The 26,958-nt window shown below is 44.7% G+C and overlaps 1 protein-coding gene across 1 annotated transcript; it reads right to left on the bottom strand.

The window, feature by feature from the left end:
- Positions 1-170: 170 nt before the first annotated feature.
- On the bottom strand, positions 171-26,740 carry prkdc (protein kinase, DNA-activated, catalytic subunit). Its single transcript, XM_078095628.1, has 86 exons — positions 26,399-26,740; positions 25,820-25,896; positions 25,631-25,735; positions 25,287-25,361; positions 25,069-25,177; positions 24,851-24,963; positions 24,627-24,726; positions 24,487-24,542; positions 24,260-24,290; positions 24,018-24,175; positions 23,770-23,916; positions 23,360-23,524; positions 23,092-23,260; positions 22,879-22,928; positions 22,601-22,717; positions 22,357-22,506; positions 22,057-22,166; positions 21,772-21,931; positions 21,523-21,609; positions 21,295-21,414; positions 20,740-20,896; positions 20,518-20,627; positions 20,075-20,162; positions 19,806-19,969; positions 19,547-19,699; positions 19,129-19,236; positions 18,743-18,969; positions 18,533-18,627; positions 18,148-18,250; positions 17,938-18,071; positions 17,569-17,799; positions 17,229-17,455; positions 16,932-17,140; positions 16,655-16,787; positions 16,352-16,510; positions 15,936-16,139; positions 15,629-15,817; positions 15,325-15,429; positions 15,064-15,231; positions 14,807-14,934; positions 14,459-14,666; positions 14,182-14,360; positions 13,926-14,094; positions 13,746-13,811; positions 13,537-13,600; positions 13,180-13,328; positions 12,928-13,068; positions 12,682-12,801; positions 12,385-12,528; positions 12,030-12,181; positions 11,510-11,641; positions 11,320-11,428; positions 11,020-11,144; positions 10,700-10,849; positions 10,369-10,542; positions 10,039-10,137; positions 9,718-9,928; positions 9,460-9,634; positions 9,161-9,364; positions 8,927-9,042; positions 8,652-8,783; positions 8,376-8,555; positions 7,923-8,131; positions 7,681-7,819; positions 7,369-7,533; positions 6,922-7,146; positions 6,649-6,757; positions 6,419-6,521; positions 6,168-6,330; positions 5,909-6,083; positions 5,375-5,568; positions 5,065-5,248; positions 4,813-4,973; positions 4,505-4,716; positions 4,343-4,430; positions 4,120-4,263; positions 3,812-4,019; positions 3,445-3,512; positions 3,104-3,324; positions 2,768-2,860; positions 2,555-2,644; positions 2,304-2,375; positions 2,018-2,219; positions 1,508-1,696; positions 1,134-1,273; positions 171-821 (listed from the first exon to the last, which is right to left on the bottom strand). Exons 1-86 carry the CDS (start codon positions 26,559-26,561, stop codon positions 617-619), a joined length of 12,312 nt encoding a protein of 4,103 aa, XP_077951754.1. The 5' UTR covers positions 26,562-26,740; the 3' UTR covers positions 171-616.
- Between the last annotated feature and the right edge of the window lie 218 nt (positions 26,741-26,958).

A 26,958-nucleotide genomic window follows, 5' to 3' on the forward strand; every position in this document is an offset into this window, starting at 1 on the left:
GAAATAGCACAGCGTCAGACGGCCTGTGTTCTGTGCTCAGAAGCACGCGGGCCTACGGAGGGGAGTGTTTGACGGGAAAGGGTTCAGGCATTTGTTATCTCTTTGCATTATACTGGACGAATGGCATATTTCAATTATTTCATTTTTAAAGAGATCAGATCAGAGTGATCTTGAAATGCAACTCTCCTTTCTTTTATTTGGCTATGAGTCGAGGGATAATACACAATGAAAATATTTGTCAGTTAAAAATCGATGATCAAAGTGTTCTTATTGTTTGTACATCAGCCTCTAGAGCATATTTAATATTTGTGTTTTTAACTGAAAAGACATTAATAAATGGGGGGAATGGTTCTCTTCAAGTAGAATCAAAGCGTTTTTTGCAGACTTACGTTTAATTGTATGAGATAACATGCTGGTTCTGCTAAACAAGCTCTGCCATAAACACAACGTATGAAAATTATCCGTCACAGTTACAAAAGAGGAAACATTTGACATGACATGGAGCTTCTTCAGACCTCTAAAAAACACATTCTCTATTCCCAATTGTATTTTTGCTAAGATTTGCTACCCAATTATTGTGAGTGACTATTTTAGAAGTATTTCCAATATCAAAGAATCAGAACCACGGTTCCCAGCCGACCCAAACTCTGCCAAGCACATTTGGATCCATGGCTTGGTCAAGCAGACAGTCCACCTGCTTCTCCACCGACAGGCCTGCAAGTGGAAGCCTTGCACGGATATTGTGCTCCGCAGACCCCAGGGCCACAGACTGCATCCCCTGGAAGGCCGGGTCCTTCTCAAAGCCCAGCTTCAGCTCCTCACTGAGCAAAATAAAGCAACATTCAATCGCACACATGTACAATTCAAATGAGGCCAATGAAGAACAGCGTCAGATACGATTATACATCAGATTATGTTACTTAAACTTTCCATTCCTTGTATACATCAACACATTTTTAGAACTTAATAAAAGAGCAATAAGGACTTTGCAAATGTAAGATTTTTGAAAATTACACAGTCCGAGCAGTATTTCCACCAAAATGGATGTGAATAATGCAAGTTTTGTCTTTAATTTTAGAAATCCATGGTGGGTCCTGATGATTGCTCTGCCATGTTTTGATTTGGTGCTGTACCTGGTTATAGCCGCTGGATTTGCTCCTTCTAGTTTTCTTCTGGCAAAGTCGACCTTTTGTAGGGGATACCAGTTGATTTCTTTGGTGTTTACGCTGTCGGTCCATGTGCCTCCTTTCTTCATCTGTTTTAGCTCAAAGTTCTATTCAGAGCAATGGGAAACATTGTTTGTCAATTACAGTTCACTTTATAACCAAGGTCTTAGCTTAAAGACACAGTCTTATCTCATAACCTCTAAAGACAAATCAGAGTCACACCATACATTCTGCTTGTAACCCATGTTGAATGTTCATTTCTACTTTCTATCTGCAGTTCAAACACTGACAGTTGGAAACTCGATGTTAAATGGGATCTCTGCAGTAGGAGTCATGGTTACCTTCCAGTCCAACGAGGGCTCTTTGACGAACACATCCATGGTGTTTAGCAAAAGGTCCGGCTCAGCGCTGTAAGCTCGGAGGGAGTGGACCATGATACTTTGGATCAAACCCGACTCCCTCAAGGGTTGCATGAGGTTCACAAACTGCTGGGTCAGCCGGAAAGGCATGAGCTCAGGCACACAGAGGAACTGTAAGGAAATAACAGAGAGGACATTATTCCTACATGTGCTGGACACATTAACCCCAAAGAACCTTCTTCTGTTTGTTACATTTTGATGCCATTGTTGGTCAGACCACCAATGGTTGCTTTGGTCCACACTAAAATGTATCAATATTTAGTTCACATACAATGTTTCCTCTTCTGGCCTCAGTGAAGCGAGCAGTTTATTTTATTACTTGTGCACTGTTGTCTTGTCTGTCTACTGTCGCGCACTAAATCGCCAAGACAAATTCCTTGTATGTTTGACATATTTTGGCTAATAAATGTTTCCTGATTCCTGATGACCAACCTGTGTGGCTGAACCGAATGCATGACCGAAGTCGATGCCGATCATGCCTCCCGTTTCCATGTTGATCATGAAGTTGGAGAGATGACGATCACCAATTCCAAGAATCCATTGGCTGACACACAGCAAGGCATGCGAGCCGATAAAGTGGGAGCGCAAGGAGAGAAATGCCTCAGGACTGTTGCACATCTTCAGAAAAGCTCTCCTGGAAATTGAAAGAAGAGAAGGAGTTGTTTTACTGCAATTGTTAACCTTCACGAGCAGTTTATAAAATAGGGATTCAACTTACTTCAGCAGGTCGCTGGGCACACACTGCAACGCTTTCAAAAAGTAGGTGACAGTCTCGTTACGAGCCGCTTTCCTGGCAAAGGGTAAATATGCTTAAAATCAAATTTGATAAATGTTGCATTTCATAATTCATAATGTTGTAAGATAAAGAAGAACAGTTTATAGATAGCATAAATATTAAACTACAATCCAGCACATTCAGCTAAAATAGAATAGTTAAATGAGACTAAAAAGAACATTCGGGAGACTTACTCATAAGCCTTTCCATACAGTGAAAAAAGATTTGGATCTTTCTTGGAAACGGCAAATTTCTGGAGCCAGCTATTGTGGTATTCAGCACACCTTCAAGAAAGAGAAATCCAAGGTGACATACAACTTTTTTAATAGCTCTGAAGATGGCATATCAATACCATCACTGGACAACGGTCTGACATCCAGCTTATTAGATTCAAATATATACTGCACCTCTCTGAGCTTTTCTTTTCCTCTTTGGTCATTGTACCATGAAGGAACTCTTTCAGAGTACAGGTATTCTCCATCCATTCAATTACACCAATCCTGTAAAGGCAGTGAAAGTGGTCCGTTCATTTTTCTGGTAGTTTATCCCTAACAACTCATTCAAATTGTAGATATCTAATACAATCATCATAACAGTGCATCTCCCAAACGGTCTTTACTGATATGGCTCATTCGCCTGACGCACAGAAAGTAGGAAAAGGTCCGGTCTAGTTCTACTTGGACTCGTTAACAGTATACGCATCGTTTTTAACTGGATATGATGATGGAAGGACAGACAGGCACCTTGTGGTTATGGGAATGACTTGATAGGTGCGCAGCTGCATGCCTCTGTGTGTGCACGCCGCGTCATGACTCAGCATAATGTTCATGACAGCAAAGAGCTGCTCAATGCGTTGGTCCTGGCGGAGGTCTTCTCCACCCTTCACCAGAAAGGGGTGGTCCCGTTCATCATCCCCGCGGATGATCAGGCGTTTGGGGCGACGGATGGACGACATCACCATCACCTGCCAGACATGAAGGCACATTAATGTACCGACCAGCCTGCAGTATAATTTAAACTTACACAGGGCTGTTACTAGAACATCTCAATTATCATTTGACAGTAAACCACAATAAAAGCATACCCTTTCGTCAAAGCCGGTTATTTTTGCATGATATTCTGGCAATGGTTTGGATCTGCCATCGTATTGTCCTACGAGAGGAAGGGGAACATCTTCAATGGTCAGGAGTTCATTGAATATTATCTTCTCAACTGTGAACATGGAGTTCTCTATCAATGGTTCCTTTTTTTCAAAGATTCATGAATCTCTGGACTATTTTCACTCTTTATTCCTTTTTTCATTTATCTACAGCAGAGTTGATGTGAGGATATATATTTATTTTTTATTCAAATTCATTGATCAACCCTTGATGCCACAATGGGGCCCATATGGAACAAAAAAACAAAAAGAGTTCCTTATTCTGACAGCACGAGTGTCCAACTGCACTAACCTGGGATCTCCAGCTCATTACTGAATGTGTCCGCTTTGAATCCACTCAGCCAGGGCGAGTATTCCTTAAGGTTCCCTGGTTCCTTCTGAAAACCACGCATGGATGCTGCCAGTTCGTCCACCTGCTTCAAAAAGCTTTTATCCTTCCTCTTCTGAAAAAGCTTGCTGCCGTTAGATCCCAGCAGCTTCTCCACATCTTTAGCAAACTTCTGTTAAATAGAAGAAAAAAAGATGGTAAAATGTCATTTGTACAGTATATACGTGAATTTGTGATAAAACAAGGATAAAAGCAAGAGAGAAACTACAAACTCTGATGAATCTTGCGCGGAACATTCCATGACCGCCTGTGTTACAATTCCCGAGTGAGGAGTGCATCTCCTCATACATGCTGCCCATCCGCTTCTCGTCAAAGCCTGGTTTGTCCAATTCATTTTTCACGCAATCCCACCAATCCTGTGTGGACCAACGACAGTAATCAATGACAGGCAAAGTGTCTGCTCAGATAATTCATGGCTGAACTTGCACTGATTACCCTGAAAAGCATCTCAGGGTTTGTCAGCTGCTGCAGGGAATTCACAAAGTTCTTCACAGGTCCTTCCTTATCCAGCACGCTGTTGAGCCTGTTGACACACACAATATCAATAAGCAGATCTATGTATGTATTTATATAACAAACTGACATTAAGATGTTTACCTGTCGACAAATCCCCGCTGCTGGTGGCCCGTAGCAGAGTCCTCAAACTGGTAACTCTCACTGCTGATCATCAGAGCGTAAACCAGAGCTTGAGGGTAGCAGTCCGCTATCTGCTCAACGCAGCGCTGCACGGCCACCGCTTCCGGCTTGTCCAGTAGGGCGACCATTTGACTGATCCAGCCAATCAGCATCCAGCAGGGAACTGACATCATCTGCAATGCAAATGGACGGATGGAATGGAAAAAGAGTGATAAACTGTATCAACGTGGCCTTAGCTTCCACGTCATCCATAGTCTTAACACACTAACTTCTTTCATCATCAGGTCCAGGGTCTCGGCGGGGTACAACTCAATGATCTGCAGCAGACGTGGGAACTTGAGGCGAGCTTCCTCAGAGTTCATCTTCAGTGCTTTCAACAAGTTCTCCAATATATGAACAGGCAGTGCCAACATGTTTGGAAATTGGTTTTCTGTAACGAAGGGTGCTGTTTTATCTCAGAGTGCATTCATGGGCAAATCAAAATAATAAGGCACACACAATTAGTGAGTATCGTTACAAACCAGTATCACTCTGCTCCGCCCCTCGCAGCAGTTTGTCACAGAAGTTAGCCAGAGTCATGTATGTCTCAATGATGCTGCTGCTTTCCACACATTCCTGCGTGTAAGACTGAAGCTCTTCATCAGCCTTTCTGGTCGCATCACACAGCAACTTCAACGCTTTCAACTGCAGCCCCACTTCCACTTTCTGCAGAGAAAAACCTTTTTTAACAAATCGCTGCCCCATTTGCATAGACTGTTTGCACATATCGTGTGCAATACACCATTTTATAAATAACTTTGAAAGTAATACAAATAGATACAAGCTGAGTACCTTTGCATTCTCATCTGGCCAAGCAGCTCCAGAAAGCTGGGCAACTCTGCCTGCTTTCTCAGCTTCCATGGTTCCCAGGACCGAGGGGCTCCTGCCTACCGCTGTGGCCATGATGTGGTAGGATTTCCCCTCAAGTATCTTTTGGCATCTGAATACTTTAGCTGTTGCACTCTGACAGTCAGCCTGAAGGTCGTCTGCAGAGAGATGAGGGCTGAGGTGAAACAACAGCCAAAAGGAGCAGCTGAGCTCACATTGCATTCAGTTCAAGTTACAGACAATGATTGTGAAATCTATTGACTGCCTTTTAACTCAATACAAAAAAAAGTCAATTAAAATGAAATCTTAATGTTAATTAGTTGACATGGTGACATGGATATTTAAACTCAAGGTCAAAAAAGGCTTAAATTTATGTTTATTTTTTTACCACTGGTAGCGTTATGAGTCACAGTTTTGTGGCAACTAAGCACCAACAAAAGCTTCAACTGTCTCACATCATCCACAAAACACTGTACATGTCTTTTCCCCCCTGCTTACCCAGGAATGGAATAGTCTTCAGCATGGCACTGATTTGTTCAACAGGACCCTGTGTCTGGCTGCGCTTGTGGTTGTAGCGGCTGAAACCGTGCACCCACCGCAGCAACCACCCTCTGTCTGTTTTGGCTTCTTTGTGAAGTTCCTTCAGCATCTTGGTGGCCACAGGAAAGTTATTCTGAAAACAGCATTCATGTTCCAAGGTGAGTTTGTGGTGAACGCGTGACGGCTCGGAATGAATAGCTTACAGTTGTTTCTTCACCTGCTTCAAAGCGCTGTCGGCCATTTGTAACTTCATGCTGAACTTGCAGTCATTTACTAATGTGTCGATGGCTCCCGCTTGATCTTCTGAACCGTCCACCTCCATACTGTCACTGGGGGCGTGGCCTCCTAGTTTTATCCTGATCTTGTCCAAGAAGAAACATCTGAAACGTAGCGATAAAAAATGACACCGAAGTTGTTATCTAATCATTTAAAATATGTATAAACAAAACATCATACATGCTTTCTCACCGAGATGTAATGATGTCATCCCATAAATTCACTGGATCCGCTTTAGCATCAGGATACCGTTCGGCCCACAGACCGATGAGCCGTGTGAGCGAGCTCACAGACACTAACGAATGGAAAAGAACAAAAGTTACTAAATGATGAGAGCGGACCAAAAACGTTGGTTTTATTTAAATCATTGCACAAAGAAAGCCGAAAGGAAATTGTTCTTGCAGGAAAACGGCTCTGCTCACCTTCTCCTTTGATGAACTGCAGGAAGTCTTGGATTTCAGTCAAGGCCTGCACTGACTGAAGGATGGTCAGCCGACTCTGAGTCAACAACGTATCCACACTGGAGTAATTCTATGAGGCAAAAACATTTTAAGCGAAAGCTATGGTTGATATATTGATATTATATTTACTCGTATAACCACAACGTATGGGACATTCATTAACCTTTTTTTTAGTTTAAAGTCAGAATGAATTCATATAATCTTGGTTGTTCGGAAAGGATGTTGACAGCCGACCTGCATGAAGAGCTGCATGGCGTAGTTGGTGTAGTATGTCGCGCGGTCATAGTCCTCCTGCAGGATGTACAGCAGGCTGAGCTCTTGGCTGTAATGACTTTCCAGCAGCTTTTTGCGCTCCTCCACCGCCATGGCTGCGTCAATGAAGCTGAGGAGAGTTTGGTCTGCTTCACCCAGCTGCAGCTGCTTCAGCATGCTGCGAATCATGTGCCGCAGGTACATTTCCTGGAACAAAACAAAGACTTAGAGTTGATACTAACAAACGCACGTGATAGATCTCTCTACATGTTTATTGTGAATTGAATCAAAATATGAATCAAAGCTGTGACAGGCTGCATAATTATTTAGCTTTTTGGTAAAATGTGGTATATTACAAGGACAATCTTCTAATCCTCATGACGTTACGTCTTGCTACATGATTGAACAGTGAAAGGTAAGATATTGTACCTGGTAGAGTGGCTCCGACCACATCATATCTACGTACAAGGTGGAGCAGTACCGAAGAGACTTCCACTCAGTCAGATGACTGTAGGCGTCCATGGCAGCTATTTCCCAGAAGTCCTTCTCAGACTCTGTGGGCTCGCCATCTGTCCAGTGCTCAGTGTTCAGGGCCTGCCGGTGTGTAAGAATAAGCAAGTAAGTCGGACACCGCAGTGCTGCTCACACCGCTAGCAATCCGATGTAACTGCAGCAATCCGCGCGCGTTGACATGCTACACAAGTCCCACGCTAGATTCACTGTACTGCCGAGAAACGGTACCTCATTGTAAAGCTTCACGGCTTCTGCGAAGTCGGAGTTTGCTTCAGCTTGAAGCGCGGCGCAAGTGATCGACCTGGTCCCAACTTTACCACCAAAGATGCCGCGTACGACATCATAATCCTCCAGAGACCTGTAAAGCCTGGAGAGGAGGGCGAACAAAGACCTCACTGAGTAATTTGTTCCACCCAACGTTCAGCCAGCGCTGACAGAACCCGCCATCCAAGTCGACACAAGTGTAAAACCTTGCTAGGTGGATCCATTTATTGGTGTCAGGGGGGATCTCTTTGCGTCCTCGGGACCGCTTGGCAGCAGGCTCCTCCTGGCCACCGGAATGCAACAAGCCCTCTTCCAGCAGCAGGATGCCCGATGGCTGCTGGAGGCTCATCAGGCACGTGGAGCTGATGGCCGCTGGGTCGAGGTGATGGAGCTCCTTATGCTGGTGGCACATGTCCTAACAAACACAACCAGGTGAGTGTCAATTCAACCCCTCAGCTTTCACCCTGTAAGTTTATAGTCTTGACATTAAGAATCAAGCTATAAAATAACGAGGCACCCGCGGTGTCATTAGTTAGATCAGTACTATTGTGGATATAAATCTACCTTCATTTTGACACTTTCAATGAATCCTGTCGGTTTTCACATTCAAGACTTTGCCAGCAAAAAAAATCAAGGGGAAAAGCTTCTGAAGGTGATACCTGAATACATGCTATGAATGGAGGGAAGCACACGGTGCTCTTGCTCAGGAATGTATTCATGCAGCGACGCAGCTCCTCTTTAATTCTCCCGCTCTCCCCTCTTGCTTTGTGCGTCTCCATTTCTTGCAGGATTCCATCAAACAGCGCGCTGAACAGCTGTTTGGCTAAAATTGGATCTCTCTGAAGGGGAAAAACATCCATTAGCTGCTTGCTTTCTGTTCTTGAGGGTACATGCTTTCACATGTATTCTGAGACTGAGTACTCCGTGGCTGTTACCTGGGCCAGTGCTTGAAGCGGGGCAATGAGGCTACTGTATGGGATCTGGATGTCCGGGAAGTCTCCCGCTCTGTAGTTACGATAGAGAGTCACCTGAGCCTCTTTTCGCAGCCTTTGATCTGCTTTGTCCACCTGTGGGACACAAAACAGAACCACAGACGGAATGTAAGACAATACAGTAATCAATCCTATCATTGTTTTGTGCTGCCATCCAGTATTTCAGAATTACACTTCACTCAAGATGAATTTGAATCAGCAAATTGCTTCTTTGGTACCTTTTTCTGTCTTTGTTGTTGGATTTCTTTTTGCGCAAAATTCAAGCTGACTTTCTCCTGATCCTTGATGAATCTGCGTCTCAGTCTTAGGATGTTATTGCGTTGCTCATTCGCCGCTGTTGAGAAAAAAAACACATTTACAGAATCCTATTCCCTTTGAAGCAGAGTTGCAATCTTGGCACATTCTTGAGAGTTACAAAACATGAAAGCCGAGGAGGGAAAGTGAAACCTAACCTCTAGTGCGACTGTCCACCTCGTCGGTTGATGCTGTGAGGCGCCTCAGCCCAAAACCTTCTCCCACTGGTCTCCTTGCTGCATTTTGCCTCGCTGGTTTCTTATCAAACGCCAGCAACGAAGACAGAGACTCAGAGCTGAGAGTGTACTCTGCCAGCGTGTCCACACTGCTGCCCGTCAGCCAGTTATACGCTGTACGTCGACCTGAAGAATAAAAAATATATATAATATATACATACACACGTGTTAACCTGCTAATTCACACTTCCATCATGCTGCTTCAACACAACATGCTGTACCTGTGGTTTGTGTCTGGCTGAACTCTAATGAGCTCTGCGTGGCTCGGAGCTTCCCCTTTATGCCTCCAGACTGCGACGCCATCACACTCTCCGGGCCTTGAGAGCTTTGGGTTTCGACAAACATCGGCGTCATCACTGTGCTCCTGAAGCGCCAGTTGGAGTCGATCACATAGTCCTACAGAGTGGAGAAACATAACACAGTTACGGTTTGAAGTCCCGTCGCCCCGGGACAAATAAATACTGCGTATGTTAACTGACCTGGAAGGTACACTCTGACAGCGGGTACTCAAAAATGTTCCGTATGAAGTCCGGACTCTGGCTGGTCCTTTCCAGCAGAAGATTGGTAGCCAGGCTTAGAAAAGACTTCTCAATTTGACAGGAGTACAGAGAACTGAGCACCGTCAACATTCGCTCGAGGGTCGTGGTTGGGAGGCGCTTCTCCTGACTCCAGAAGTTACGGACATAAAGCCTAGAAAAAGAAGTGGATAGCGGCGGGTTTTTTCATTTAAAGTACTGAATACTGTATTGTGAATTGCTCAGAATACGCTTTCCTGCATAATATGAATATTCAGTACTCACTGAAGGCCATGGTTTTCTTCAGAGAGCCCCTGAAGAAGTGCTTCTTTAGCAGAGTTCAAAACCTCGACTGAGGTGTTGTCTTCCATGCTCTCTGCATCACTGGAATTAGAACAAACACAGTACATCATTAAAGTTCATGCCAGGTAAGCAACCTCACACTGCTCATGTCACTGTAGAATGCATTTGATGAATAATAATTTGCTAGACTTGCTATATGCAATTTATTTGATCCAACATGGGTTTATTGTTTGGATCATGCAGTAAGCTTCTGAGGAAAGTACCTACATTAAATTCTTTGTGTGAGAACAGAAGCCAATTGGCTCGTGGTACCTGTAGTTGTCCTGGATCCACATGAGGACGTCATACATCCTCTCCCTGCACACCGGGGAGGGATGGGAGACAAAGGAAATCACAGCTCCCAGGATCTCCTGAAGCTGAGCTGGAGTCAAGCAGGCAACAATCTTGTGGATGATATCCAGACACACTCTCTGCCTGGCTTCATCCCTGAAGAGTCACATGCAAAAACATGGTTGCAGCACCACATTCAAATGTGTTGTTTATTAACACATGAGACAACACTATTCTAAACCCTCTGCAGCAGAGCTTGGTCACTAAAGAAAGAAGATAAGCGTGCACAAAGAGGAGCCGGGTCGGGATTTACCTGTGGCCCATCATTTGAATGAAGCCTGTGGTTTTCAGATGCAGAAATATATCTGGGATGACATCAGCACGGCTCAGCACGCACTCCAAACAGTGTGTCTTCAAGATGCCGTGCAACTTTGGCAGGAGGGAGAACACGTAGTTGACAAACCTGAAAAATTAAAAAAACAGCTACAGTTAACCTCTTAGTTAGAGACTAAGAAAGGTAAGAAAAATATTTGTAAGCAATGGGTCAGGTCAAAGGAAATATTGATTACTTCATTCAAAATGATTTATATTTGAGGGGCAATCATAGATAAAAGAGCAGATCTACAAACTCACCGATCCATAAATGGAGGAAAGTGCTTTGAAACTTTGTTCAAGCAAATAATGAACTTGTCATCCATGTCTTTTTTCTTCAGATTGGTGATCTTACTTGCAGCGAGACTGAGAAGCTGCTGACGATGCTGAGGAAAGAAACAAAAATTTCACAAAATCTGAATATGTAAAATTATTGTAATATAAGAATTGTAGATAGTAGCAAATATTTTGTATTGAAAGATGTGCAATCTGAGTAGAAATGAGCTCTCCTCAGACATGAAGTGTCACTGTGATAAAATTAAAGTGAGGAAGGTTTCATACGCCTGTTTCAGTCATGTTCTTCAGGATGAGGCCAATAATCTCAGCAGCTGCTGCGTAGACGTCTTTGTATCTTACGAAGGACACGTTGTTTGTGAGAGACTGGATGTACCTAAAAAGGATTTCACAGAAATTATTATAGACTCTGGAAGATTTCTTTAATTACTTTATTTACCGCTGCTACTTATTTTACCTGTCGTATTCAATTCCACATGAGGCATCGTATGGAGGGAGGTTGTTTCCCAGGATGATTCCCAGCAGCTGAAGTCCAACAGAGTTGTCTTTGCTATTTGGGTCGTTGCCACAAAATCGCTCGTGTATCAAACTAAATGGGCAAGAAAAAGATGAAATCAAGGGCGGGTTTGATTTAATTAACTTTGTACTACAAGATAACACCAGCCAGGTGACGTGTATATCCAGCATTTTACATGAATCCATGATGAAATTCACCTTTCTATTACAGAAACATTGCAAGTGGATTTTCTATCTGGCTACGAAATCTCCTTTGTATCTTTTTGATTTTTTCTATATTTCACATAAACAAGTGAAAACATTGGCTAAGGAAAACAATAGGGGATAAAATGCAATCATTTTGAGTACATCTGGGAACAGAGAAACGGTAATGGGACAAAGATGTGTCGGGCCGTGCACACTGAGCTATGGGTTTGTGTCAAAAGCATATCAATTGTTCAGTCCGAGCATGAGAGAACTACCTGTAAGGCACATGCAGACAGTCTTTCCAGCACTCAACCAGGGTGCGAATGATTTCCAGATTGTGCCGGAAAACCGCCCTTTTGGAATGGAAGCAATGCTTCATCAGGAACTCTAAAAGCCGGTTGGCGAGCACTTCATCTCTGGGGTTTCCCTGGGAAAAAAATGATCCTGTTACCATCAACAATCAAGCAATTATTTCATTGAATAAAAATGGAGGGACACTCCAAAACTTTAAAAACAGTTCACATGATTCAGATACCACTAAAACTGAAACAAAATAATATTGAAAACTGTGCAAGCCATGAGAAAAATGTTCTGATGATTTATATATTTTAAAATGAAAGAAATGACAACCTTGGGGCTGGCCAGGCTCGTCCAAGAGAGCACTGTGACGATTATTTCCACCACCATGAAATGGATCCCCTCTCCACCGTTGTTTCCAGAAACGACGAGCTGCAGGAGGGGCCCCAGCCAGTGCTTGGCGTATGGTCGGAAAACCTGGAGAGGTCGACAGCAGAGATTAAATCCACAGACAACTAGTGAACACAAGGGGAGCAGCCTTGTGAGCCGTCACACACAAGTAGAGACAGTATCACTGTATATTTATTTTCCAAGACACTAATTGAACAAATTCACATAGTGGACATTTACCTCCTCCGTGTTGATGATCAGCTTTGAGATGAACAGTCGAATATTCAGAGGTGTAGCTGGATTTGATAGTTTGCCATGTAGAAACTTCATCCATGGAGGAAGTTCACCAGGCACGTTTCCCTGTTTCATAAACAAAGAAGGGAAAAGTTCCACGATAATATTTGTATATGGTTGTGTTACTGAGAGAACAGACCTAAATCCCTGTAATTGATTGGATTTAAAAAGGCACTCTTCAGTGGCACTGACCTGCTCAATTTTCGGGGTTATGTTGTTCCTCAGCATGTGACCAATAAGAGCAGTCATGGTCGCCATGCATTCATGCTGGTTTAGCTCGTCCATTTCTAGATCCACCATTGCGTCCTGGGAGGGGTTTGTCTCCTCTGTCTCCTTGAAGTACAAACACACAAACGCTGTTCAGACCATCACGGGACACTAAAGCATGCTACCAGTGTGGTGTGGTTCTAGAAAGGTGAAAAACAAAAAAAATGAGTGACTAACTCTTTTTGCAACAGTGCGCCGGGGTCCTTCAGGGTTTTGGGAGCTGAAGGAAAAGCTTTGGACTCCGGTGGAGAAATCAAACTGGCTCATCTCCTCACTCAGGCTGCTGTCCGCCATGTAAGACTGGGAGGACAGATACACTGGCGCCTCTGTGGGAACCAAAGCATAGATGTTACAAACATTCTCTACTATAGATGCACTGACCGCTAACGCCTGGCTAGACCAATACCCTCCAATTTATTATAGATAAAGCAGGGCATTTTTATCAGATTTAGACTCAAGGCAAGTCCAATAATAAAGAGACAGGATGCAATCAGGTAAAAAAAATAATACAAAGTTATTGTTAAATGAACATACCTCCATTCTCCTCGCTCACTTCTTTCCGAATCATGACATATTTCTTTTTTCTCTCAAGTGGGACCTAAATTGATGCATAAACATATGTGATGTATGAATATGTATATATGTACAAATAAAACACAATTGCAATTCAAAGTATCGTGTCGGTAGCCAACGGGCAACGACCTGATGTAAGAAAATAAATATATATATATATATATATATACCTCAATTTCAATTGGAAAGTTGTATGTCCTTTCAACGTCGATAATATTCTCCAGAATGAACTGATTCTGGACGAGGGAGAAAACCCACAAGCAGTGAAGTCCTCGGTCACCAACAGAACATCTCTTACCGTGGATCACACTCAAAATGAATTGGGTAAAATAATACAAGTAAGTCAGTACCTTTTCTGGTTTCTCACTGAAGAGGAAGCCTTGGTAGAATTTGGGTTCACTGAAGCTGCAGCTGATGGCGGCGATGGCACAATTGTATGCAGCGCAGCGATATTGTCTCCGAAGCTCAAGGAGCTGAGTTTCCCCGGCCATGTTCTCAGTGAAGGCATCAAAACACGACCTGTTGGAAATGATATCGGCATTCATTTATGGGACATAATAAGGACACTTAACGTAACTGTTGAGTGCCTTTTTTTAAGTGTCCTACTTGATCAAGGTCTTGGACAACTCATTCCCCTCGGTTTTGTCTGAACAACAGTAGGCTTGGTTAATGCGGGACTCCTTGGAGTAAACCTCTTCTTTGGGAAGCTGAGAATACAGGAGCTCCATCAGCTTGTAGCAGCCGCTCTTCTTCATCAACTGGAGCTCAAATTCCATTTCATTTGACTGAAATTGAGAAATAAATTAGCCGTAAACACATTTTCAATGGGCTCCCCTGACCTAAATAACAAAGCTCAAGCCTGTGAGGACAAACAAATGTTAACCTTTGTGAAGCGACTGAGCAGTACAACCATCATGTCAGAGACATTCGCCACAAAGAAGTCATTCAGAGCCTTGGTGCTACAGTGGGAGGCGAGAGGTAGCAGGACCCTCTCCATCGCGGCCTGCAGCATGGAGCTCATCGGCACGTCACCCTGCTGGACCCCCCGGTACACAGTGCACAGCAGCTGCAGCTGCCGCTCACTGCTTGATCTACACGTATTGGGACATTGGCAAGCACAGGAAGTGGACACAAAATAAGAGGACGTTCCAAAAACCTATTAAATATAATGACCCAGTTTAACGCACTCGTTCAAAACACTGAGACCTCACATGTATGGAGCTTTACTAACCGTCTGGCAATTCTTTGGAAGCAGGTTTGGAAGGGCTCCTCCATGATGTGTTTTCTATCGCGACACAGAATCCCCGCCATCAGTTTGAGGAGAAGTGGACTCTGAGAAAGCTCTAGGGCATCTAGCAACTGAAAGACACAAAGGAGCACATGATTGAGGCTTTGGAGACGGGCGAGTCTCTCTTTGCTCTGAGGGGAAAAACAAAACGGATAAAATACATTTTCCCACATTGATCTTTGTCATCTTGCCGCCTTCACCTTTCGGATGCAGTCCATGTAGTTGTTGCGGTGCAGTGAGCCCTTAGCGAACTCATCCGACTGCATGGGGAAATGGGACGCCACCAGGGCGTCGAGGGCTTCCTGCAGCTCACCGAGCGGCTCCTCTGGGAGGGTTGTGAAGAACGGTAACACCAGCAAAGCCTGACTCTGAAGGAAGGAAGGAAGGAAGGAATTCAAGAAAATAAAAAATGTTAAGCCATACAGTGCACTGGCCGTCAAAGTGTATACTGTTTCCATTACCTTGAGATTCAGCGGCAGATCCATGTCGACCAGCAGCATGGTGAAAGTGGAGAAAACCGGTCTGAACGCTTCGTGGTTGGTATCAGAGCAGACGGAGGAGTCAATCTGATCACATGGGGAAAGAAAAGGGTCCATGGAATGCATGGTGGACATTAGAAAAGCAATGCGGAAGCTTGTATTGCTCCGCATTGTGTGTATTTTTTCACATGAGTGAAAATCATTAGCGTTACTTTACAGCCCGGTGTTAACTGGATCATGGATGTTTTCTAGGGGACATGCAGTTCTAGCTGCAGCTTCATAATACCTGTAGGAGCTTGGAGAGCAGTAGCAGAGTGGCAGTTTTGCTCTCTGGAGTAGAGGAGTGTCCTTTCCACCAGGACTGCAGGCTATTCCATCTCCGTAGCACCTCTTCAACCAGCTGTTTTCCCTGAGTCTTCCTCACAGAGCGCTCTCTAAAGCTGTGGTCCAGCATGCCATTCAGCAACACGCTCACCTGATCATCATCAACAACAACAACACTGGCCATGTAGCAAAACAGTAACGTTCCTTCACAGATGCTTGGCTAAAAGCAATTTGGAGAAAAAGGTGAAAAGAGGAGGAGGGACAGGTACCATGCTGGGGTTCTGAGAGGATGCCAACATGAGGCATGGCACTGTGGTGTTCAAATCCTTCAGCAGCTCAGTGTTGATGGTCATCTGGAAGAGGCTGTAGAAGTACTCGCCGTGTGAGAAGCTCAGGACGTTATGGCAATGACTTCCAGAGATCGGCACAGTGAGCAGGATGGTGTTCAACAACAGGTCCACCAGCGGCTCACTCTGCAGGGACACAGCCGGACACAAGAGAAAAGCTGTGAAACACTTGGTAAAACGTATAGAAAACAAAAATATGAGTAATAAATCTACTATGAATATTTCTATATTATGTTCCTCCTAAATTTGTTTTGCTTTAGTCAGCTTTCTGCAGCTCAAACAACACACATGTGGTTTGCATGTGATGTGATCACACAGAGGGCCAAGGTAGCACTGACCTGTTGGTTCAGAGAGAAGGCAAGCTGAAGCAGACCGTCCGCCAAACTTTTGGTAATTATGTCCAAGGATGGAAGTGCGTTGCGGTTCTCACCCGGTGCTATTCCTTTATACACCGTCATTAGAAGTCGGGACCCAATGGATTTGGCACAGGCGCCGTCCTTTGAGGTGACGAGAAAGACAACAGAAAAAAAAAAAAAAGTGTGATCTTCATTGAAGTATTTATCTAAATAGGAAGAACAGCGCTGCAAATATACAAGTTTATTGCGGGTTAATTGTCACACAAAATGTCCCACGACAAATACCTGACTGTGCAGAATAGAGCTGAGAAAGTCGGCTTTGTGGATCTGCTTACAGGACGACAGAACCATTTCCATCTGGTCATGGTGTCTCTGAGTGCTCGAGTGATAGAAGTCTACAGTACACAGCTCCTCCACACTAGAGAGACCATTATCAACATTAAAATAATTATACCACATTATCACGACCATCAATGTTCCAACAAATGCAATCTGAAGTCATTTTTGTTACAATAAGAAACAACTGATATGCCAATCAACCACTCAGGGAGGATCTACACACCTTTTACGGGAGATTTTTGTCCGCAAACTGCTTTCCAGGCGAGTGCGGTAAGGGGAGGCCAGCAGCGCCTTTAGTAAAGGAACGCACACTTCTGGTAGTTTCCTCATCACCTCCACATCTGCCATGTTGAACCCCACGGTGGATGGCTCACACACCACCAGCGCAGTCAGCTCAAACAGATTGGGGACAAAAATGTCTTGTTCGAGAAGCTGTGAATAAATGAAGGAAATAATGAGAAAAAAAAAGACGACTCATTGCTTTTTTTCAATATCAAAAGGGTCCTAAATTCAGTGGCACCTTCCAAAATTCTTTGTCTCCTTTGACAAGAATCATGGTGACAAACTCCAGGAGGCGGACAATGATGGTGCACTTGCTGAAGTTGTACTGTTCCACCTCTCTCGGGCTGAAGTGCGAGGTCTTCTGGCCGTGGGAGAAGCAGCTTTCTGCTGCTGCCAGATCGCCCGTTGCCAGTTCCGTCAAAAAGAAGCATATGGCTTTGAGAAAGCTCGATTTCTCTCTGATGCCTTAACAGAACAGGAAACAGGAAGTTTATTTGCAATCAGCGCGAGGCCCAACGTTGTTTTTCTTCCCACTGGGTAAAGTTAGCTGGACGAGACAGATAACTCTAGTGACTCACTAAGCATGAGCGGAGGCTTGATTATGTGCAACTGGATGAAGGTGTTGTAGCAGTCCAGGGCCGCCAGCAGCACGTCCATCCACTGCAGCGTGGCTCTGACACTGAAAGGGACCGTCAGGCCCCTGAGAGTGGGCTGAGAGAAGAGGCCTCCACCCTCAAAACGGGAGATCAGAAAACCTTTTCCATGATCCTTCAGCTTGCCGTCGACCCACTGAGATGGAGACTCCTTTCCTAAGATCAGTCACACGCACGCAAGTGAACAGAAATGAATGCATCACGGTAATGTCGATATCAAGTTATAGATGTTTGGTTTAGATTATTTTGGTATTGTTTAAATGATTAAAGGCTACAAAAGGTAGGATTGCTCACCTGGGAGGAGAGGTATGAACTCATAGAATAGGTACATGCATTTGTGGCGACACGCTGTCTGAGGTCGGCCACATTGTTCCAGAAGCCATAAAACCATATCAGAGAGGCACAGCTTTTCATCAGGGGGAAAGCCCCTTTACGAGAAGAAAAGAAAATTATGTCAATAGGCTCATTTTTAAACATTTATACACAAATAAACAGAATGCCAACCTCGGGACACGTATCTTTGTGTTGTGCCGATTCAGACTGGGAGCCTTTTGGTTGATGATTCTTTTCACGTGATCAATGGCACTGCTACACTGCTGCAATGTACCTGAGGGAAGAGTGGCAAGAACAGATGCAGACCCTTCGAAACATTGTTTAGCCCACCACGAGAGTACTGAAATACAAAATGATTAAATAAATTCAAAATACAAATACAAAACATGTTAAAACATTGTAAGGATTGCAGGAAAACAGAAACACAACGAATGATCATGCATCACAGCGATACATCCCCTTCAAAGACAACACTGCTTGTAGTAAAGACAATAATATGATAGAATAATATGATCGGAGTGTCCCGTCTATATAGCTGATGCAGAGGAACAATTACCCATAGATGGCTCATCCGAGTGCGCAAGAGCCAGACTTTCCACAAATATGACGAGAACTTCAAAAATGAACTGCTCCACCAAGGACGCCTCCTCCCTGCACGAGCAAACAGACAGTCAGACCGTGATCACCAACAAGGTACAGCTTCCATTTGTATTCTGTAACTGGGTGTCACCAGAAATGATATTAAGCATTAAGAAGTGGATTGTACCTGAATTGTCTGTAGATGCTATTGAATGCCAAGGCCGCACCAAGCCTTTTGAAGCCGTTCGGGTGGAGAGCCAAGCTGTAGATGCGCTTAAACAAGGACTTCATGTTGGTCGGGCTCTTCTCCTGCTGCTTGGGGGTTGTTTGTTTGATTGACCATTTGACAAACTCTTCAATGCAGCGGCCGCAGAAGTCTCTGAGAGTGCTGTCCATCGGGTCAACCACGCCGTCCTGACGGGAAAGACAAAAACGCACCAATGTGTGTCCTCCACATGGACGTGAGGGAAAGGGAGGCTCTTCTGGAACCCACTGGCCTAACATTCATTGATACATAAAGTCAGGTCTAGTTTGAACACTTTCTAAAGCCCTTCATGGAATATAAACACTTACCATGATGGCCTCCAGAACGGCTACCGTGTCTTTGCTCTCAAACTTCTTGTTGTTTGTGAACCAGTGAATCAGCTGCATGACCAGTGGTTCAAAGAGCTGTCTGGTCACCTGGTAAATAAATTCAAATACGTCAACAAAGGCTCTAAGCAAGCAGCTCAGATTTGAATATTTAAAATAGTATAAAAAAGGGACATTAATGAAAATGACAAGGTCTTCCTCTGACCTATAGTGCTATTTATCAATCTAGGTGCTAAATACCACTGTGCTGTGGATTATCTATATTAAAAGGGAAAGATATCTTTTTTTTTTTTTATGTGTTAAATACCTCCTTAAACCCCCACCAGGTGTCTGTAAAACTATATAATAATCTCCTTTTCTTTCAGAGGCATAATTACTGTTTGTATTTCAGTGCACGTACCTGATCCACATCGCAGGCCAGACGCAGCAGCACAGGAAACAGCCTCTTGTGCAGCTTGTACATGGGCGGCAAACTATTGTCTCCCTCCACCATCTGAGCACTCTTCCCAACCATGTAGACCACCAGGCTGTGGAGCAGCTCACACGCCGCTACCTGCAACCCACGAGCAACCAGAGTAATACAATAATTGCCTTTGGCTGACACCTACTTTGTCATCAAATTCATTTGGGAAACGCTTTCAAATCTAGCGAGGGCCTACTTTGGTTTGTCGGTCACTCGTGGACAGAGCCAGTTCACTGATGTGAGGCAGAAATGGGTCGAGGTAGATGACCGGCTTCATGTCAGCGAACGGCACTGCAAAGCTGAGCCTTTTCTCAGAGTCCCAGGCAACAAATTTCTTCATCGTCTCCTCCGAAGACACCCCTAAATGTGAAAAAAATAGAGGCCCTGCCATCAGCCAAACAGCATGAAGACGGGGGGTTTTCCAAGCATCACAGTGGCGCCGAGAGAAGCGAGAACAGCGGTTACCGGTTACGAGGTTCCTGTTTAGCTTTCCTCCCAGGTGGCCGAGCAACTTCACCACTCGGAGCCTCACAGCGACGAGAGGGGCGTCTTCCTGCAGGCACACACAAGTAATCGTGGGCTCGACGGCAGGACTTCACGCTGACGCGTCGCAATTGCACTCATCCATTTCTGCACGATGCTGTAACAGGTAACTTGCTGTGAAGTGAGCGGTGAACGGGAAGGAAATGATTCCTGTAGTAACTCCTCAGTCTTTTTAAGAGAGCGAAATTCTGGCACAAAAATCATGGTTCTGAATAGATGCATTAGACAAATACAACTTCTCATATGGCCGTCAATCTGACTTGTGGGGGACTATATTCTTTTTGTGCTCAAGTCACAGTAAGAAACACAAGAAGCAAACTGCTCCCAAAACACTGAAAGATGTCTTCCCCTTTCCCTTCCAGTACCGTGGGGAGCTGTTTGGATTTTTTCAAGAGCCTCGTCATCACTCGGCTGTATCCTTTGTCACTTCTCGAGGACAAGGAGGCCATCACCTCCCAGTTGCTGTCGTCTTTGTCTGAAGTTTAACAACATCGCAATAGATTTTGGTCATTTACTCAACTGCAAGCAGGTCAAATGTAACCGAAACAGATGTGCCCGACCTCCCCTGACACCACCGTGGTTCTCACCGTCGGAGCTGGTTTTCAGGTAGCCATCAAGAAGGGGAAGGATGCTGGTGTAGCAGTGCTGCATCGTGTCCAGGGGAATGTGGGAGGACCAGTCCTCGAGGGCATCCAGCGCTGTGTTGGCCAAAGGAACGTGGCTCAGACCCAACTTCAGAGCAGCCTGTACACACGTTTACACACAAGGATTAATTCAAAGCCCGCCCAACTTCCTTCAGCACCACCAAAGGCGTTCATTTGAATTCATCTTAATATGGATTCATCAGTGGATTTTACATTCTGACTTCTTATAACAGTCAATGTTTGGGTTAGTTTGCACTTATAACCATCTGGTGGTCATTTATCCATCTCTTTCAACCCTCCATCCAGTGCTTTCTATTTCCTGTGGTTATTTCTGATTTATTAAAGTAATTGAGGGACAATATTTCCATGTATGCCCCAGAAATTGTGAATTACTGCACTAAAGCCTACATCTTGCATTCCATGTTTATGAGTGAGGCTGGATGTATCCATCCTTTTGCAGGTCACAAAAAGACAACAAAATAAATGAAGGGATCCCACCTCAAGGGCGGGACAGTAGGCCTTGAGGTCCAGCGCTACCATGTTGTAGTGCAGCGAGAGGACGAATGTCAAGCAGGATGCCAGCAGCTCATCTTTGTACTGCTTCATTCTCACGCACACCTGTAAGGAAACCACGTGTCACGCAAATCCTCCGCATATTCAGGTCCGCAGCAGTGCCCCTTTTAGTTCATGACAATCCACCAAGGATATATTGTGGAGAGAAGCTACCTCTTTTCCAAACTTAGAGAAGAGAGCGAAACAAGCGCTCTTCCCCGTGTCGCTCTGGGGGGACGTGGAGCTTCTCGGGCAGACTCCCTGATCCAAAGCAGAGGGGGAAAAGTCATTCATGTTGAACACATATGACTAGTACAAGTGCAGGCAATACAAATCTGAATTTGCTATCATACAATATTTTACCCTGCATCCATCCTTGCATACCCACACTACAGTATTCATTTGCATGCATGGCAATATTACCTGGTAGAACTTGATTCTATTGGCAACTTTCATGGTGACAGAGAGCAGCTTGTAAAAGCCACTGACGAGTGGATTTCGTATGGAGTGGAGGATTAGCTCGTGGCTTAAGCAATACATCCAGAACTGAAAATACTCCAGGTGCTTAGTCAGCAACAACTCGCTGCAAAAAAGGGAACACTGTGTGAGACAACAACTGATAACAATAAGTGTATTTTCTTGTTGTGATGTTAACTTTCCCCCTTTTAAAAACCCTTCTGATCTCCCCTGTGTGTTTGTCTCCAATACCTGCAGAAGTCCACTAGGTTGATGAAGGCCGTGAAATCTTTGATCTTATTGGGCAGCAGGTGAGCTGTGGGGTCCGAGGACGGCAGGACATGGGCCGCATCATCTAGAGCCTGAAGTACAAGGATGAGGGATCAGCCCACACAAACTGCCAGTAGCAAGCGTACAACAGCATTTACAGCTTAGAGACGACATGATGGGACATAATCCGGTTAACTGAAACGGATATCAACATATCACATACACGAGCCAATGAATGTTATGAAGTACACATCAAAGTGGGACTTGATGGGGCGACCTCACCTCTTCTCCTGTATTCACTTTCTGCACAGACAAGTCCAACTTCTCCACAATTTTGAGAATTGATTTCACCAACTCGTCATAAAGCAGGCGGCTCAGAGACACCAGGGCGGCGTTCTGACTTTCAAAAGCTCCATCCAAAAATCCTGAATCCTGGAGAGGACGACACAAAAGCAACCAGGGCTTAAAATAACGTGGCAGTCTGTGCCTAATAAACGTGTTTAAAGAAAATATGACATAGCTGCACCTTCAGCCGATCACAGTCTAGAAGGCTTTTAAACAGGGCGAGGTAGTTGTGACTGGATGGAACTTTCCATTTTCCAGTGTGCAGCTGGGGAGACTCCGCGCGACCGTTGTCTTTGTCCTTTGGAGAGAGAAAAGACAAATTTCTTTTAACAGCACAGTAAAAAAAAAAAAAAGAAATTGACAATTTGATTAAGGGCATTAAACTGCATTTAAAACATTCCGTTGAGTAAATATATAAATGTGCGGTAATTAAATGCTATCTGAAATCGTGTGTCTCACCTCAGAAAGCAGGGCGGGTTTTGAGCAGACACGAATCAAGCCCTGGTGAACTGAAAGAAAAGGAGCAAAAGGGAATGTTTCTGGAGATGCAACGCCGCTAAATCACACAGAAGCACCGTGCAAGTTTATCAATTCTTGCATGAAAAACCCGATAAAGGCCACTGTTTTACTTCAATATATCACAGTGGCCTTTGGGTGCAGTGTGCGACTTACCCACAGAGCTGATGAACCCCCAAAGGACAGGTCCTTTAGAGGCCATGGCCACCAGCACCTTCAGGATGGACCTGCAACACGCGGTCTGCATTTTCTCGCTGTACTGGGGGAAGCTGTCGATCTGCACCACGAGGAGACGCTCCAGCAGTGGCGTGTACACCTCTGGAATCTGAGCCCGGGGACAAAAAGAAGAGGTTAAAATGAATCTCTAGTTTATTATTCTTCGCCGTCGTTGTTATTCAACTTTCAATGGCCGTGACTTTGGTACCTTGTCCAGGTGAATCAAGACACTGGCTATGGAGTCCAGGAAGCTGGGCAGCTGGTAGAAGCTTTCGTCCTCCCCATCAGACTCCGTCAGGTACATCTGCTTACAGCGCTGAATCAGCTCTGTGTACATCAAGTCCACGTCTTGTGGGCAGACCTTCTTGCATGGCTACGGAAAAAAAATGTAATATATATGTTTTGCCTTCTGTATTAAGAAGTGTGGAATTGTCCAAAACAGCCAAAGTTGATGAAATAAGATTACAGAAGAAACCAAATATGAAGCAACGGGAGCACTAGTACACATTAGTACCTGATGTAAACGTAGCAGCAAACATACAATGAGCGTTCATTTCTTGTAAAGTAGGTTTTGGCTTCTAACAGCTGCATTGGAAGCAGACAAGGCGTTGAACGTACGGTGGCAAAGAATCCATATCCTCGTATAGCGATGGACAGCTCCTTGTGCGTCGAGTCCATGTTTCTTATGATGCCGCAGAACTTCTGCATGAAGAACTTCAACTTGCCTTTGTGCTCCTCAATATTTTCTGCCACCACCATTGCAACCTTGAAAAGAAAATTAAAAAAGAAGACGTGTCGGAATGACGAGGAGTGCATCACAAGCGGGTTCATTCTCATCAGGGCACACGGAGCCTGGGACTGTTCACCTGCTTGAGGAAGGCCTCGAGCGCGTGGTAACTCGTCTTCTTCATCTCGCCGTTGATGTGTCCACAGAGACTGGACATGACCTCGAACAGAGCTCTGTAGTGGTCCATGAGGCAGCTGCTGAACTGGGACGCGTGTTTGGCGAGCAATCGGAGCCCGGCTGTTCAAGAGGCAGAGTTAAAGACCAATGTGAGTTATTTGGGGAGCTTCGTCTTCACGTTGCTATGGAGATGGCCGGCCTTACCGAATATGACGGCGTAGCGAGTCATTGACATCTACAACAAAGAGGAGACAACAAGCCATCACAGGGGAGTCGCGGGGAGAACAGTACATGACTTGTATAAATATTTGTTGTATTTCATATTTTCAACGTCAGTCAATTTCAATCTGGATGTTACGTTTATCACCTGCGCCGACAGATTTAGCGGTCAGCTGCGGCCATTTATTCCAAACTTTTATTGAGACATTTACCTGAGGGCTGATGGCCTTTAGGGCATATTGAAAAATCTCCTTGGATGTTGCAGGGTCTGCAAGTCAGAGACGCACACCGATCACGCACCATCGTGCACGAACCATATAAACACCATGATTTTTTAAATAAAGCGGCCCACCTTCGTCCATCGTTTTCGTGAAGTTGACCATAAGAGACGCGAGTCCTCTCAAACATCCAGCTACAACAAAAAGTTTGGGTTCCTTCGTCAAAGAGGTCATCTGAAAACAAAAAGACGGGCCGACACGAGCGATCACACACACGCACGTACGTTTTTAAATACGATAACTGCAGAGGGCGGCGGCGGCGGTGGTTCCCTCGCCGCCTTTCCACCTGTAAACACACCTGCTCTTTGAGCTCTCCCAGATACGCCTTGTAGAGTTTGTCGGAGTTACTGGACATCTCGCTGGGGTGGACCTCGGCCAGAACTCCCAGCAACTCATAGATTTTGCCGAGGACTAAAACAAAAGATCAAAACAAACATCCTAAATTCACTTTTCCTGTATAAATTCCCAGTATTTGGACCACAGCGTTCTGCCAAATAGCCTCAAAAGACGACTCACCTGAATCTGGCAGTTTGCTCTTCTGACAGAGCTCACCGTAATATCTGTTGAATAGTTCACAGATACGAAGCTCTGCGACGACACTGGAAGCCTTTGTTGTTTGGAGAACCTGAGGAGAGTAATACCCAGAACTAGCTCCAGCCACCACGTACCCCGTATTCACAAATATCCCATGTTGCACACAAGAAAAAAGACACGGGATGCAGAGAGGAACCCACCTTGATGAGGAGCTCCAGCACGAGAGTCCTACACTTGGCTGTTTTGTCCTTTGTGTACACAACCATGCATGTGTCCTGCACAGAGAAATGGGAGAAAAAACACACAAATCAGTTGCAACATTACATGCACACATTGAAAAGTTCTGTTGACTTGTGTCACACTCAGAGGTTTAGTAGGAATAATACACAGAGAAGCTACACGGAGTCAGGATCATATTTAGACGGACAGCGAATTCACTTAAGACGCACCATCATGTGTAAAGATGTTGTCATGCACACAAAAGCAGACGAAAACACACACTAGCTGTAGAACATTTGATCGCCTTCCTAAAAGGGGAACTCACTCTTATGTCATTGGCGCATGTCCTCTCCCAACCTTTGACTCTTGGTGAGATCCTGTCCAAGAACTTCTCCAGAAAAACCAGAATGTCAACTCGCGTGTCCCGCAACTGGAAAACAAATGTTTCTGTCAACAGGTGAACTTTTCAGTGCAGCGGCGTCGTTGTTCACTAGATGTTCCTTGATGCACCTACCTCCTCTGATCCCAGCGACTTCCTGAGGAAGCCGAGCAAGCCGTAGTCTTTAGAGAACAATAAGGACATCTGCAAGGCTTCAAGACAGAGGATGCAAAGATGGAATCAGAGGGAAGGGTTAATATTTGATTTAGATTTGATGCGCATCCCCAAACCATGAACTCATGCACATTTAGGAGCACCGCGACAATTGGTACATGAATGCATCTGTGCAATGTTAAATCCTCCACCACCAAAATCAACCATGCATGCATTACGAAATGTCCACAATGTTATGTCTTGCATATAAGAATTAAGGGACGAGCCTTTCTTAATACTGGTACACTATAAGTTTAAAGACAATGTTGCATGTCTGCAGTCTCCACCACGCTTTGCTTCCTGCCACGTGATATTCTATTGTGACCGACGCGTAAATGGGTAATTATGGAAGCGGTTTGTGCCTCACAAATCGACAAGAACCGTCTAAGGATCCATTCAGCACCTCCTGCTACAAGGTGTTCTGGGCTCATCGACCACAGGAAATTGACAGATTGTTGTTGGCGTTTGGCGCTGAGTTCCTGATGGACTTTATTGTCTTACCAAGTTCGTTCTCGGTTGGAGTTAGCATGCACTCCTGTCCCAAGTCCCCGACAATATCGTGACATTTCAAAGCCGCAGCTCGGGTGTCTTCGTCCGAGAGGGAATTGTGGAGTTTCAGAAGAAGCCCGTGAACGCCTCCAGCGGCGCTGCCCTCGGAAGACATGGCGTTAACTGCAGCACGGAGCTAAGCTAACATTAGCATCACGTTAGCCACATTACTTTGTCTCACGGGTACACGATCGGTAAAAAGAGCGACGGTAATATGTGGAGGAACACGCTGTCAGACGAGCGGATGGGAAGCTCTTCAATTACAACCAGTCACGCACATCAGGAAGAAAGACAATAAGATGCATTTGTTTCAAAATAAAAGCCCCGATGGTGAATGTCCCTCAGTGGCTCTAAAAATGTGTTTTGCGGAACCCTTTTTGTTTTCTACTGGACGGAGTTGTTCACTTCAGCCTGTCTATGTAAAAATATAAAAAGCAATTGTCTATTGATGCCACTGAAACTGCAGCTTAAACCCAAAAATACCTAAAATAATAAATAAAACATGGCTATGT

The sequence above is a fragment of the Gasterosteus aculeatus genome, chromosome 21 (assembly GCF_964276395.1).
Source record: "Gasterosteus aculeatus chromosome 21, fGasAcu3.hap1.1, whole genome shotgun sequence".
NCBI classification, from domain to species: Eukaryota; Metazoa; Chordata; class Actinopteri; order Perciformes; family Gasterosteidae; genus Gasterosteus; species Gasterosteus aculeatus.

Coding starts and splice junctions, on each gene's coding strand:
- prkdc (XM_078095628.1), bottom strand. CDS start 26,561: ATGTCTTCCGAGGGCAGCGCCGCTGGAGGCGTTCACGGGCTTCTTCTG. Junction 25,178..25,286: donor TGCTGGAGCTCCTCATCAAG/GTGGGTTCCTCT, acceptor TACTCTCCTCAG/GTTCTCCAAACAACAAAGGC. Junction 3,513..3,811: donor TAATGAGCTGGAGATCCCAG/GTTAGTGCAGTT, acceptor TTCCTCTCGTAG/GACAATACGATGGCAGATCC.